General features: G+C 43.5%; 1 protein-coding gene across 4 annotated transcripts in view; it reads right to left on the minus strand.

Moving 5' to 3' along the window:
- The window catches only part of PCGF6 (polycomb group ring finger 6), a 46983-nt gene that overhangs the window by 14539 nt on the left and 17686 nt on the right, over positions 1 to 14758 (minus strand). For 3 of the 4 annotated variants that reach the window (XM_077258674.1, XM_077258677.1, XM_077258675.1), the window contains exons 7-9: positions 10334 to 10361; positions 6135 to 6233; positions 1303 to 1389 (exon numbers count right to left, since the gene is read on the minus strand). In XM_077258674.1, the coding sequence (XP_077114789.1) occupies positions 1303 to 1389; positions 6135 to 6233; positions 10334 to 10361 (214 nt within the window). Of the gene's footprint in view, positions 1 to 1302; positions 1390 to 1427; positions 1868 to 6134; positions 6234 to 10333; positions 10362 to 14758 lie in introns of those variants that run through there. The other variant, XM_077258676.1, reaches the window with a different exon arrangement.

Consider the following 14758-nt stretch of genomic DNA (forward strand, 5'->3'; position numbering starts at 1 on the left):
AATATAGCAGGATCATTTTTAAGTTGATAATTTTGTATGGTCCCCAAATGACGGTGTAAATATCCAAATGTTTTTGGCAGAAAAAAGGTTCTCCACCCCTGGATTAAAATGACTTTTACCAGTTTTTTCCTGACTAATCTGAGAGTAGGTGCAGAGACCCTGAGTTCAATGATTTGTCACTTAGTGAGCTGTTTGATGCAACTTTTTTTTTTAATAAAATCATTCTTAATCAGCAGGAAATAACCACTAGAGACCAAGTAAACCTGCTTCTAGTTGGTCCAGCCAGTTATACAGAGCTCAGCATTCAGAGCACTGGTTGGACATGTGACATTTTTATTATAGTTTCTGTACATCTTTTATCCATTGAGTTATAGAGCCGCAGTATCATGTACGTGGATGTGGCTTCTTGTAATCAAACCGCTGTGCTTACAACACATAAAATCAGCACAAATAACATTTTTATTGTTAACACTGGAGATTCAGCAGACAGTGAAAATCTAACCAGTAAAATAACAATTAGCTGCACTGAGCAATTACATAGAAGTTATGAGCCAGGAAAGCCCATGTCTGCACTAAAACTGTCAGCTATAATGAACGTCTTGCTCCTCATCTCACTGCAGCAACATGATTTACAGGGAGGACGGAGATGGCTGGGGTATGAGCACTGGACATTATTCACAAAGGTTTCAATGGAACAATAGAAAAAAAGACATTTCCAGCCACACTGCACTCAAACCCCCACCCCATGATATTCAAGAAATTCTAAATGATAAATTATTAGTGTTAATTCCCTAGTTTGATGACCTACCTTAGGGCATTGATATGAGATGGGTGGGGGTCTGACGCCCAGCCCCTCCAATGATCAGCAGATGTAGGCAGTATACAAAGTCAGAACAGCACAGCGCCATACACTGTGTAGTGGTCATTCCTGGGTACTGCAGCTTAGCTTTTATTGAAGCAAATAGGAGCCGAGTTGCAGTACCAGGAACGACCACTACACAGTGTATGGAGCTGTGCTGACCCAACTCCATCCTGGCTCATCAGTATCAGACCCCAATGATCCGATATTAAAGGGCCAAGTCCTGGACCACCCCTTTAATTCACAGAAAAAAATAAAATAACATAAAAAAAACAGCATTTTGGGGTGAGCAGATTTTGGAACTCTGGTTAAAAAGAAAGTAGAAATGGAAGTTCTTTATTTCTATTTCTATTCCTCCAAAGGAACTATATGTGAATGAATGAAGCCTGGCGGTGGTAAAATGATTCCGTGGTGCTGGATGCCCAATATAGATTATACTATACCTGGACAGCGCCTTTCCCAATTTCAGCACTAATTTCCCTTAATGTCTGGTAATGTTCCAGGAGGTGATCCGCACATATAATATCCACCTGTCAACAATAAAAAAAAACAATAAGTTGAACCCTTAGATGGTCACAAACCCACCAAATCGTGGTAAATCAAGTGCATGTCTACTTATCTGTCTGTCCTACAACATGCGTGTTGACTAGCGGTGGAGGAGGCGCGATGTGCTGCGGTCTAGATGGAGGGGATCCGCACAGACTGATATATACCGACTATTACTGCCGTGCCCTGGATAAGGGGCTCCAACTCATGTTTAATACATTTCATCACGGCAGCCGTCGTTGTGTATGGTAATGCCAATTATTCATACAGAGGGAAGTGTGGAGGACCCGCATATCAAGACAAAGGAGGAGGCAGAACTGACTGCAGCTCTTTCCTCCGCAGTATACCACTATGCTGTAGTTATGCCGCACATTGGGGGTTCATATTAGTACACAGGGGTTTGTGTTACGTCATCCTCAAGGCATGAAAGTCATGGATCCAAGTGTGGAATTAATCACAAATCTAAGAAAAAGCAACAAAAATAAAACCAACAACTTATCTTATGCACATTTTTTCTTTACATTCAGTTTTCTTTAAGTATGTTGCAATATTCTTTTAAATCTCTTAGGAATGAAGTGCGGCTGTAAAAACTCCCCGATGATGGAAGCTACGACCTAGGCGCTGTATGATACAGTAAGAGTGGTCTCATTCAAATGAATGGAACTTGCAGAAATCTGAGAGTTTAGCGCTAAAACAACCCCATTTAGACATACGGGGCAGATTTTTAGTAACAGAAATTGAACCCTTATGGCTTTCTGATGGCCTATAAAAAGGTGTCTCATTATGAAGGAGCCACACAAGAGTCTTCACATGATAGATAAAACCAGTGAACTGTCTCAAGACCTTCACAACCTTATTGTTGCAAAACATACTGATGGCATTGGTTACAGAAGAATTTTAGTGATGAGCGAGCAAACTCGTTGCTCAGGTGGTCTCTGAGTATGATAGTGTTCGGAGATTTACTTTTCATCGCCACAGCTGAATGATTTACAGCTACTAGCCAGCTTGAATACATGTGGGGATTCCCTAGCAACCAGGCAACCCCCACATGTACTCAGGCTGGTTAATAGTTATAAATCATTCAGCTGCGGCGATGAAAACTAAAACACTAACAAATACTCGGAGACCACCTGAGCAACGAGTACACTCGCTCATCACTAAAGAATTTCTAAACTTCTAAATGTTCCAGTGAACACTGTTGAGGCCATAATCCAAAAGTGGAAAGAACATCATTTCACCATATATCGGCCTCAACCAGGTGCTCCCTGCACAATTTCAGACAGGAGTGAAAAGAATTATATGAAGAGTTATCCAAGAGCCAAGAAGCACCTGTGGAGAGCTACAGAAAGACCTGGAATCAGCAGGTACAATTGTTTCAAAGAAAACAAAAAGTAATGCACTCAACCTCCATGGCCTGTATGCACACTCACCACACAAGACTCCATTGCTGAACAAAAAGCATGCTGAAGTGCGTTAACAGTTTGCTCAACAACATTTAGGAAAGCCTGTAAAATACTGGGAGAATATAGTCCGGTCAGATGAGACCAAAATTGAACTCTTTGGATGCCATAATACACACGTTTGGAGGCCACAAGGCACTGCATATCACCCCCAAAAACACCATACCAACAGTGAAGTTTGGAGGTGGGAACATCATGGTGTGGGGCTGTTTTTCAGCAAAATGCACTGGCAAACTTCATATAATTGAAGAAAGGATTAATGGACAAATGTACAGAAACATTCTTGATAAAAATCTGCTGCCATCTACCAGGATGATGAAGATAAAACAAGGGTGGACATTTCCACAAGACAATGATCCTAAACACACAGCCAAGGAAACTCTCAATTGGTATAAAGCTGCTAGAATGGCCGAGCCAATCAAAGGACCTGTACCCAATAGAAAATCTATGGAAGGAACTAAAGCTCAGAATTCATAGAAGGAGCCCAAAGCCCCTTCAGGATGTGAAGAGTGTTTAAGAAGGAGCCAAAATCACACCTGAGCAATGCCTGCGACTAGTTTCTCCATACAGGAGTTGTCTTGAAGCTGTCAACACCAACAAAGGCTTTTGTAGTGTTAAATAGATTTCAGTAAGCGTGTTCAATACTTTTTCCCTGTGTCATTTCTCATTATTACACATAATGTATGGACATCTATGGGTTGAATTCTTTGCCTGTGTGGATTGGATGGGTTTTTACAGTAAGAAACAATGGTAACAGAGGAAGAAAGACTCCAAAGAAGTCCACTCAGAGAAATCCTGCAATGGAAGAACTGATGCAGGTCGTCACATGTGGAAACGAGGATTGAAATCTCCTTCTAGAGACGATGCAGAGGGTTTTATTGTGAGCAAAATTCCAGCTAGTAATCATCTGGAGATGATTGTATGTCATAGTCAGAACTTATAAGCGCAGGCACAGAGGAAACCACATGATTTATGGCTCACATTCATTACTGCGGGACAGAAATTGGCTGATCCTTCCAGCTGACCGAACACCCACAATTAAAGGTGACACAATTAAAGAAAACCTGTCACCAGACAGACCCCCACCCCCGAACATGGAGCATCTGCTGGACCTGGAGGCACGGCTCGATTAGTATACAGCATCACATGGCCGCCGTCAAGTGCCTCATTTGCACATTTTGGCAAGTAGACGTGCTTCTGAATCAGTTTCTAATAAATACAGGATAGGTTCACTTGAAAGGGAATGTGTCATCAGAAAATTAATTAAGGTTTAAATCAGGCTCTTGTGTTACATGTATTTTAAAGAAAAAATGTTGGGAATGTTTTTTTTTAACATCCAGATCTCATAAGACAAAAAAAAACCCCTAAAAACAAAAATAAAAGGCAAACCAGATCACAACTAGAAATCTTGCAATTTTCAGACTGGCCACTAGGGATTTTTTTTTTTTATTTAAAGGGAACCTGTCAGCAGATTTTGCCGCTATAAGGTGCGGCCACTGCCATTCAGGGCTTATCTGCAGCATTTTATAATGCTGTAGATAAGCCCCCGGTCCGACCTGCAAGAGAAGAAAAATAAGTTATATTATACTCACCCGGGGGGGGGGGGGGGGGGGGGGGCGGTCCGGTCCGAAGGGTGTCACAGGTTCGGGTCCAGCGCCTCCCATCTTCTTGCGCCGCCGCCCTCCTGCTTCTGCATCGCTCCCTGGTATCGCGCTCCGGCGCAGGGGTATTTTGTCTGCCCTGCAAAATACTGCAGTGCGCAGGTGCTGGGCCTCTCTGACCTTTCCCGGCCCCTGCGCACTGCAGAACTTTACATTGCCCTCAACAGGACAGACAAAATACCCCTGCGCCGGAGTGCGATACCAGGGAGCGATGAAGAAGCAGGAGGGCGGCATTGCAAGAAGAGTACAATATAACTTATTTTTCTTCACTTGCAGGTCGGACCGGGGGGGCTTATATACACCATTATAGAATTCTGTAGATAAGCCCTGAAAGGCAGTGGCCACACCTTATAGCGGCAAAATCTGCTGACAGGTTCCCTTTAAGAGTCCTACTTCCTGCTCTTTCATGAAAAGTTTCCTTATTATTAGAGGCAGGATCTACACCTCTATACAAAGCTAATAAAGGATCCATCAATCACAGCGGACACTGCTTCTCCTCCCGTTACAGTGACCATTGCACCTGCTCATTAGCTGCTTCAAGACAAAGATGAGGTCAGAGGCTGTTCATTGCTGCTAATGTACATGTGTTTCCCAAGACAATAAGTTAGAGTTTAAAAAAGCCCCAGTGGCCACTGTGAGAATTGCAAAATGTATTTTTTTTTTTATATTATTACAGATTGCGCCATGTAAAAGAAACCCAAAAAACATTATCACTTATTTTTAAATACATGCAACATAAAAAAAAAAAAGTTAAAGCACCATTTCAACGTTTTCTTCCCCCCCCTCCCGACTGGAGTTTTGTCCCTAATATAAGTTTGCCGTGCTGCTCCAGTTGTTTTCTGCAGGTTGTGATCTGCCAGATCGCTCCAGTGTTTGCTGGGTGATCCGGAAGTCACAACCTAATGTAAGTCTGTGACAGCCAGAACTATGGTCTCGTAGACTTACACTGAGAGCTTGTGACCGTCACCTCTGACTGACGGTCAGCCAGAAGTAGCAGTCACAAGATGGCGGATCGGGATTGGAGTGGCATCGGGAAAAGCTGAAGATGGTGGCTGGTAGGTAGAATACTAGGGTCAGGGAACCTACATTAATGGCACCACTCCAGTGCTGATATAAAAAAACAATCGCTGGAGTGGTGCTTTAAACAATGGGTCATTTTCTGATGATAAAAAGTAATTAACCTTTTGACCATTTAATATATTGTAGTCCTTTAGTTGCCTAAAGTTTGGTGAGAAGTGCATAGGCACCAAGCACAAAACGGCCTCCCAATCTGATCACCTCTCAGTGGTTTACTTAGCAATCGGTGGAGGGGGTCTCAGGACCTGGACCTCCCCTAACCTGCAGGCAATTAAAGGGTCTGAAAAATATAAAAATAAATAAATACAAATTAAATGATCAAAGCTAAGCTACTCTTATAAATGACATATAGTATTCCTGACAACCACTATGGCTGAAATCACAGTTTGCACAAAAGTTGTCAGCTTCTAGATTCTTGAAAGCCAAATGTTCCTTGGTACACAGTAATATCCTTACACTACACAAAAAAAATGTCACTATACTAAAAATTAACTGTGCACATTGAGGCTCCGTAGCTAATGGTTCACTCACCTGACAGGTCGCGTTCAATTCCATCTTCCGTCTTATAAATTTCTCAACATGTCCTATGGTGGCGTCTCCCGAGACACGTACAAACCTTCTCTCCAAAGGCTAATTCAGTGATAAAAGACAGTGAGCAGGATATCAGAGAATGAACATGGCTTTCTAGTCACGGAGCAATAACTGAGGACTGTGACAAACTAAGGGGCAGGTCAGTGAGGGATCAGGGACCTGTCAGCAATCTTCATTATGAATACCTAATCAGAGCACCACATGAAGACCCCCACAGGACCCCCGGCGCACGAGCATATCATTAACTCAAAACTGAAAATAAAGATTAAACAACAACCACAAGACGGATTTCATCACCAGGTATCATTGTCATCAGTATGACGGCGCCGACCTGACACTGTGTGTAGTTTACTGAGCACAATCCTGCTGGCAGGTTCCCTTTAAACAGTAAATGTATCCTTTACAGCCTTTGGGCCAAGCATAGAGGTCATCTCCTATGGATAGGATAGGGGGTAAGTTCCTGATCATTGGCGGTCCACCTCCAGCCCTTTCATAAAGTATTAATGGGGCAGTGGCGGGTGCATTCTCGACCTCGACTCTATTTAGATTGGGCTCTGCAAAGCCCCTTTCTCTGGATTGGTGAGGGTCCCACTACTCAGATCCCCAGCGATCAGAAAATGATCCCCTGTCCCAAGGATAGGGTACATCTTTCATACTTGGTTCAAACCCTATAAAAGGTGGCTGAACACTTGCTGAATGTCGGCCATATCGCTCATTTCAGTAGGATCAAATGGGGGTAACCCAACACTCTGATAGCAGCAAATGTCAGGGACAACTTGGGTGGGCATGTTGTATTTCATCATGCCCGATCCTTTGTTTGCACTGGAGATTAGCCGCCACCAGAGGTATCTGACAGCTGCCTGCTTCCCCCTCTTCCCATTGAAATCACATGCATGCCTGGCTGGGCTGAGCACGCACGCCTGTGTATGGGGAGGGGGTGAGGAGGAATAGATGTCCATCGAATGCTCAGCAATCTACAGCGAGGCCAGCTGGGGAGTACAACTGAAGCCGGGTTCATGAGAAGTCCACGGAGCCAGAGGACACTACAACGAGGCTTGTCACATTAATGCCCCGTCTTCACGATCAGCCTGTGACAGCTCTGCTCCTCCAGAGAGGTTTTGGGAAATTTCAGAGCTTGATAGTGTGAATAAGAAAATCGATGTTAATCATTGATGAGCAGAGTCCAGCGGCTGCAGTGGTTAGTAAGCACCAGGACTCCAGCAGAGACTGCAGATCTCGCTCCAGCTCCTGAACATCAAACCGCATCTGATGGGTTCTCCCCCCAATAACAGAGCAGGGCAGTCCCCAATATAACATCCTCACCTAGGTATTCTCAGGAGCCTGACAGTCAGATACATAACTAACAGCAAGTTTACCAAACAGTAACAAAAAGTCATCAGCGTCCCTGACATCTGCTCTAAATACTTGAATTTCCCATAAAATACTGGTATCTGTAGAATAAACTCCGCATTATGTCATTCCTCTGTTATTCTCCCTGGAAATGTATGAAGAAACAGGGTGCAAAATTCTCATGGGGCGGTGTCCCTACAAACTGCCCAATCAGAGATGACTGATACACTACAGGAACATATCCTATTGGCAAAAGGAACGGTAACGCCCAGTTGGCAGTTTCCATCCCTGTATCCCAGAGGAATAACAAGCAGTATCATTCAGAGTAGATTTCAGCTGGTACATTGTTGGGAGATATCTGATCTCATACACTGGCACCTCTTCACTATTGATTACACAACACCACTAACAATATGTCAATGTTGATTACTAGTAAAGAAGTGGTCCCATGATGCACCAGTACAACATAACATGGGCATCTGGAGCCAGTGCAGTCTCTGCCTGCTCTGGGCACAGTATGATTAACCTTCTCTGTATTTTGTAGTAAATAATCTAATATACTACAAGTATATAGTCAGGAGGCTGAATAATAATTGTTTGACAGAAGCTGTGTAATCATCAGCAGTACCTGTGATAGAAGTTTATGTCCCGTCACTGTGGTGACGTTAAGGTTGTATTAAAAATAAATCCTACTTCAAGTTTGACAATTATATTTCTATTACTAGAGGATCTTGGCTGCCTTGCAGATTTCCAGTGTTGGTTATTGGTATATCGTCTGATTGACTGATTTGACATTATGGGTAGAAATTCACATTTTAACCCTGAAGGAAATGAGTTTTAGGTCTCCACAGGTATGTGAAACTTATTTTCATCATACTGTCTAGATACAGACACAGTCTATATAAACAGGAGAGCAATCTGCATCGTCTTCTATTGACCGGAGCGGCCATCACTGGTGATCAGAGTGATTGGTTGTGTTCATTTAAGATTGGGATTCTTAATCTGAGGAGTTCGGATTTCTAACAACGAAGACAAAAAAATGTATCCCTCTAATGAGCCAAATATATAATTTAAAAGGAATGTTTCATGTGCTGACATCTTCCTACTAATCTGTGATAATTCATGATTCTTGCTGCAGGAAAGAAATATATCTTGGTACCGTAACTGTTTATCACCCATGGTAATTCTGCTTCATGTCACCTGGCTTATCCATGTTTTTCCCCCCCCCCCCCTTTTTTTTTTTTCTCTATACTATGTTGGGCATAAATATGTGATTCTTCAGAATTTGTTTTAGTCTTTGCCTGATGAAGAGACCTGTGTAGTCTCGAAAGCTTGCAATTTGTTACCATCTTTTCAGTTAGCCATTAAAAGGTATCAACCACTGAGGACTCTCAATTCTAAATATGATTCTTGCTGAACATTTCCCCTGCAGTAACCAAAACCATTCAGGTATAATCTATTTTTTTGGGCATAACCAAGCTGAATGGTAATAACTGAGTGAGAAAAGCATCAATAGTGGCCAGACAAACATGTCTATCCTAAGTAGCAGCAGGTTCTGCTGGCATATAGCTACCGTAATTATGTTTTTGCACATGCAGACTGTCTGCGGCCACCATTGGGTATTTGTCAGCAGAACACACTAACAATCCATCTAACCATTGTAGAGATTCACACTCTCAGGTAGACATAATGTGGTTTGGTCCAAACATGTGCAGCTTTATTGCTTTCATAAAACTCCAAGGGACTCAAAACAAAAAGCACCTCTTCTGTGCACAAAGGTATCACAGCAAATAAACAGATCATTCAGCAGGGTCATATATGTCAGTGAGGGCACACCCGAACAGATTACAGTCCTTTCTCTTGGAGCAAACTTTACACAAAGAAAAGGTATGATCCTGCCAATCTCGGTATCCCCTTCAGCCTGAGTTCCAGCGCCAAACAAAAGTGTTCATATCCGAGCACAATTCACACTGAACAGACAGCAGCTTCCGCACGTTCCCTGCAGCTCCAACACACACACTGCTCAGCTTTCCTAGCTTACCCGTGCAGTCTCCACTCAGAGAGAGGCTCGGTCTTGTCTCTCTCCCAGCTACAGCTCACATTTTGGATGGTCACTCGCCAGCTTGAGAACACTCGACTCTGCTCCACCCAGCAGACTAACACTCCAAGTGAACACAGTCCCTGGCTCTAAGTGAAAGCTAATCAGGTGCCTCAAGACCTGCAGTGCTAGGATTTAACCCTGTCCACCCTGACTTTGCTACACCCCCTATTTCTAAAAGAGATAATCGGTGCTACATGTCTGGCAGTCATTTATTTTCCTCTGTTACAGAAACGACATTAGGCCAAATGTGCATACTTTGGGGAGACAGAAGACAGTTCTTGGCCATAATTTGCAAAAGGAGTGGAAACATATTTCTCAAGGTGGTTCTTTCACAGTGCATCATCCAAAAAGTATTTCTGTTATTACAGAGCGCTTTGGTCCATTTATTCTGTCCCGCCATTATTCTACGTGGCCCTTTACGCAGATTGCCCAATTCCTAAGCGTCTGCCCTGTGGACTGAAAGTCATGCAAACCTATGTAACTCCCATCACAGCTCACATAGAGACCAGACGAGTGTAGCACACAACTGATGATGGCCAACCACCTGACGAGTGGCCAAAATCCTCCCTTTGGATGCCCATATTCCAGACAAGAAACAACCCCTCTAAGATTATGGTCAGTTTAGAGGGGTCCAGCCGATGCCACACATTTAAATATAAAAAGCCACAATTCATAGTAACAGCCTTACCTTAAAGCTTCCCGTGCCTTCATCAGCCCTAAAAGAGAACACAAAAAAACCTTTATTAAACCCACAAGGCAATCACCTAATTCCCGGGACAGACATTGTACATTTTGTAAAGGTTGGAAGCAGACGTGAAACTCTCTCCATATAATGAGAAGACTTTTCATTTGAGGTCCTAATGCACTTCCAGAACCAATTCATTGCCATAAATAATGCAGCGAGTCACGTGGGCGATAAGCACTTCCAGCTCCTCGTATGGAGCATTCACATCAGAAGGAAAAAACAGGGTAGTGTGTCACTAGACCCACGTCAGGGGAGAGCGATTATATCCCAGGGAGTTCTTAACGTCAGCCTCAATACATCAGGGTAATTGAATCCATCCTGACCGTCGCTGCGAGGCCAAACCAGAGTGCAAAAGTACTAATAAAGCAAAATATAATACAGCAGCTGTAACATACAGCACACAACATGTTACCAAAACAAGCACATGTTCACACTGCATGAATAAAGCATCAGGTCACTTGTCAATCACTGAATCCAGGCTTTTCAATCAGTCCCATTGCACTAGTATATTAAATTGTGGTCCTGGAATTGGAGCCACCGATGTAACAAGCCAGCATGACAAATTTCTTCCTTATATAATCCACCATCACCTGTGAAGAATATTAATGAAAAATGGAAGGGATAAAGCTATGGGGTTGCTATTCAGGGATTTGGCCTAGACCAGTAGTGGCGAACGTATGGCACGCATGCCAGAGGGGGCACGCAGAGCCCTCCCGGGGGGCACGAGCAGCATCTCCTCAAAACTAGCTCCGCTACCACTCTCCTCAGCCCGCTCGTAATCTCCCTCATCACTAGCACCGCAGCCACTCTCCTCTGCTCCTATCTCTCCCATCAGGCCGCACGCCGTTCCATCAGTCTGCGCGTTTGCTGAGGACATGGATCTTGCGTGGGCTGAGAAAGGGGATGGCGGCGCTACTGACGAGTTGGCGCCCATGCCCACAGGTAGGACTGATATATGAAGAGACCAGATCAGCTTTGGAGTGGGCAGAAGTGAGTTTTTTATGTGAGGCCATTATACAGTATGGAGCATCATGTGGAACGATTATACAGTATGAAGCATCATGTGGGGCCATTATACAGTATGGAGCATCATGTGTGGCCATTATACAGTGTGGAGCATCATGTGTGGCCATTATACAGCATGGAGCATCATGTGGGACCATTATACAGCATGGAGCATCATGTGAGGCCATTTTACAGTATGAAGCATCATGTGAGGCCATTATACAGTATGGATCATGTGTGGCCATTATACAGAATGGAGCATCATGTGGGACTATTATATAGTATGGAGCATCATGTGGCACCATTATACAGAATGGAGCATCATGTGGGGCCATTATACAGTATAGAGCATCATGTGGGGCCATTATACAGTATGGAGCATCATGTGGGACCATTATACCTTATGGAGCATCATGTGGGACCACTATACAGTATAGAGCATCAAGTGGGGCCATTATACAGTATGGAGCAACATGTGGGACCATTATACAGTATGGAGCATCATGTGGCACCATTATACAGTATGGAGCATCATGTGGCGCCATTATACAGTATGGAGAATCATGTGAGGCCATTATACAGTATGGAGCATCATGTGGAACCATTATACAGTGTGGAGCATCATGTGTGGCCATTATACAGCATGGATCATCATGTGGGACTATTATATAGTATGGAGCATCATGTGGCACCATTATACAGAATGGAGCATCATGTGGGGCCATTATACAGAATGGAGCATCATGTGGGGCCATTATACAGTATAGAGCATCATGTGGGGCCATTATACAGTATGGAGCATCATGTGGGACCATTATACCTTATGGAGCATCATGTGGGACCACTATACAGTATAGAGCATCATGTGGGGCCATTATACAGTATGGAGCATCATGTGGGACCATTATACCTTATGGAGCATCATGTGGGACCACTATACAGTATAGAGCATCATGTGAGGCCATTATACAGTATGGATCATGTGTGGCCATTATACAGAATGGAGCATCATGTGGGACTATTATATAGTATGGAGCATCATGTGGCACCATTATACAGAATGGAGCATCATGTGGGGCCATTATACAGTATAGAGCATCATGTGGGGCCATTATACAGTATGGAGCATCATGTGGGACCATTATACCTTATGGAGCATCATGTGGGACCACTATACAGTATAGAGCATCAAGTGGGGCCATTATACAGTATGGAGCAACATGTGGGACCATTATACAGTATGGAGCATCATGTGGCACCATTATACAGTATGGAGCATCATGTGGCGCCATTATACAGTATGGAGAATCATGTGAGGCCATTATACAGTATGGAGCATCATGTGGAACCATTATACAGTGTGGAGCATCATGTGTGGCCATTATACAGCATGGATCATCATGTGGGACCATTATACAGTATGGAGCATGATGTGAGGCCATCATAAAGTGCAGAGCATCATATGTGGCCATTATACAGTATGGATTATCATGTGGGACCTTTATACAGTATAGAGCATCATACGTGGCCATTATACAGAATGGAGCATCATGTGGGGCCATTATACAGTATGGAGCATCATGTGTGGCCATTATACAGTGTGGAGCATCATGTGTGGCCATTATACAGCATGGAGCATCATGTGGGACCATTATACAGCATGGAGCATCATGTGAGGCCATTTTACAGTATGAAGCATCATGTGAGGCCATTATACAGTATGGATCATGTGTGGCCATTATACAGAATGGAGCATCATGTGGGACTATTATATAGTATGGAGCATCATGTGGCACCATTATACAGAATGGAGCATCATGTGGGGCCATTATACAGTATAGAGCATCATGTGGGGCCATTATACAGTATGGAGCATCATGTGGGACCATTATACCTTATGGAGCATCATGTGGGACCACTATACAGTATAGAGCATCAAGTGGGGCCATTATACAGTATGGAGCAACATGTGGGACCATTATACAGTATGGAGCATCATGTGGCACCATTATACAGTATGGAGCATCATGTGGCGCCATTATACAGTATGGAGAATCATGTGAGGCCATTATACAGTATGGAGCATCATGTGGAACCATTATACAGTGTGGAGCATCATGTGTGGCCATTATACAGCATGGATCATCATGTGGGACCATTATACAGTATGGAGCATGATGTGAGGCCATCAAAGTGCAGAGCATCATATGTGGCCATTATACAGTATGGATTATCATGTGGGACCTTTATACAGTATAGAGCATCATACGTGGCCATTATACAGAGTGGAGCATCATGTGTAACCATTATACAGTATGGAGCATTATGTGGGGCCATTATACAGTATGGAGCATCATGTGGGGCCATTATACAGAATGGAGCATCATGTGGGGCCATTATACAGTATAGAGCATCATGTGGGGCCATTATACAGTATAGAGCATCATGTGGGACCATTATACAGTATGGAGCATCATGTGGGGCCATTATACAGTATGGAGCATCATGTGTGGCCATTATACAGCATGGATCATGTGTGGCCATTATGCAGAATGGAGCATCATGTGGGACCATTATACAGTATGGAGCATCATGTGGGGCCATTATACAGTATAAAGCATCATGTGGGACCATTATACAGTATGGAGCTTCATGTGGGACTATAATACAGTATGGAGAATCATGTGGGGCCATTATACTTTATGAAGCATCATGTGGTGCCATTATACCGTATGGAACATCATATGTGGGGCCATTATACAGTATGGAGCATTATGTGTGGCCATTATACAGAATGGAGCATCATGTATGACCACTATACAGTATGGAGCATCATGCGGGGCCATTATACAGTATGCAGCGTCACGTGGGGACATTATACAGTATGGAGCATCATGTGGGACCATTATACAGTATGGAGCACTATGTGGGTCTATTATACAGAATGGAGCATCATGGGAGGTCATAATACTGTATCAAGCACTATGTGGGGCTATAACCCTGTATGGAAGGCAATGCAGGGCCCCGTTATAATGTAAAGAGCACTATGTGGAGCCAATTACACTTTATGCAGGACTATGTAGTGCCCATTACACTCTATGGAGCACTATGTGAGGCCCATTACACTGTATGGAGGACTATGTGGAACCATTGTACTGTATGGTGGACATTTTGTGCACATTATACTGTATGGAGAGCTGTGTGGGGATTACCTTTGGAGGATCACACTGTGATGGGGTCATCATTCTTTGTTGGGGGAATTGAGGGAGGGGGATGTTGTGTATGGAGGAATACTGTTTATGTATCCTTGACATATTTATATTCGGCCATTGGGCCACATGCTTTTTACTTCTGTTACATAAC

This window comes from Ranitomeya variabilis, chromosome 4 (assembly GCF_051348905.1).
Source record: "Ranitomeya variabilis isolate aRanVar5 chromosome 4, aRanVar5.hap1, whole genome shotgun sequence".
NCBI lineage: Eukaryota > Metazoa > Chordata > Amphibia > Anura > Dendrobatidae > Ranitomeya > Ranitomeya variabilis.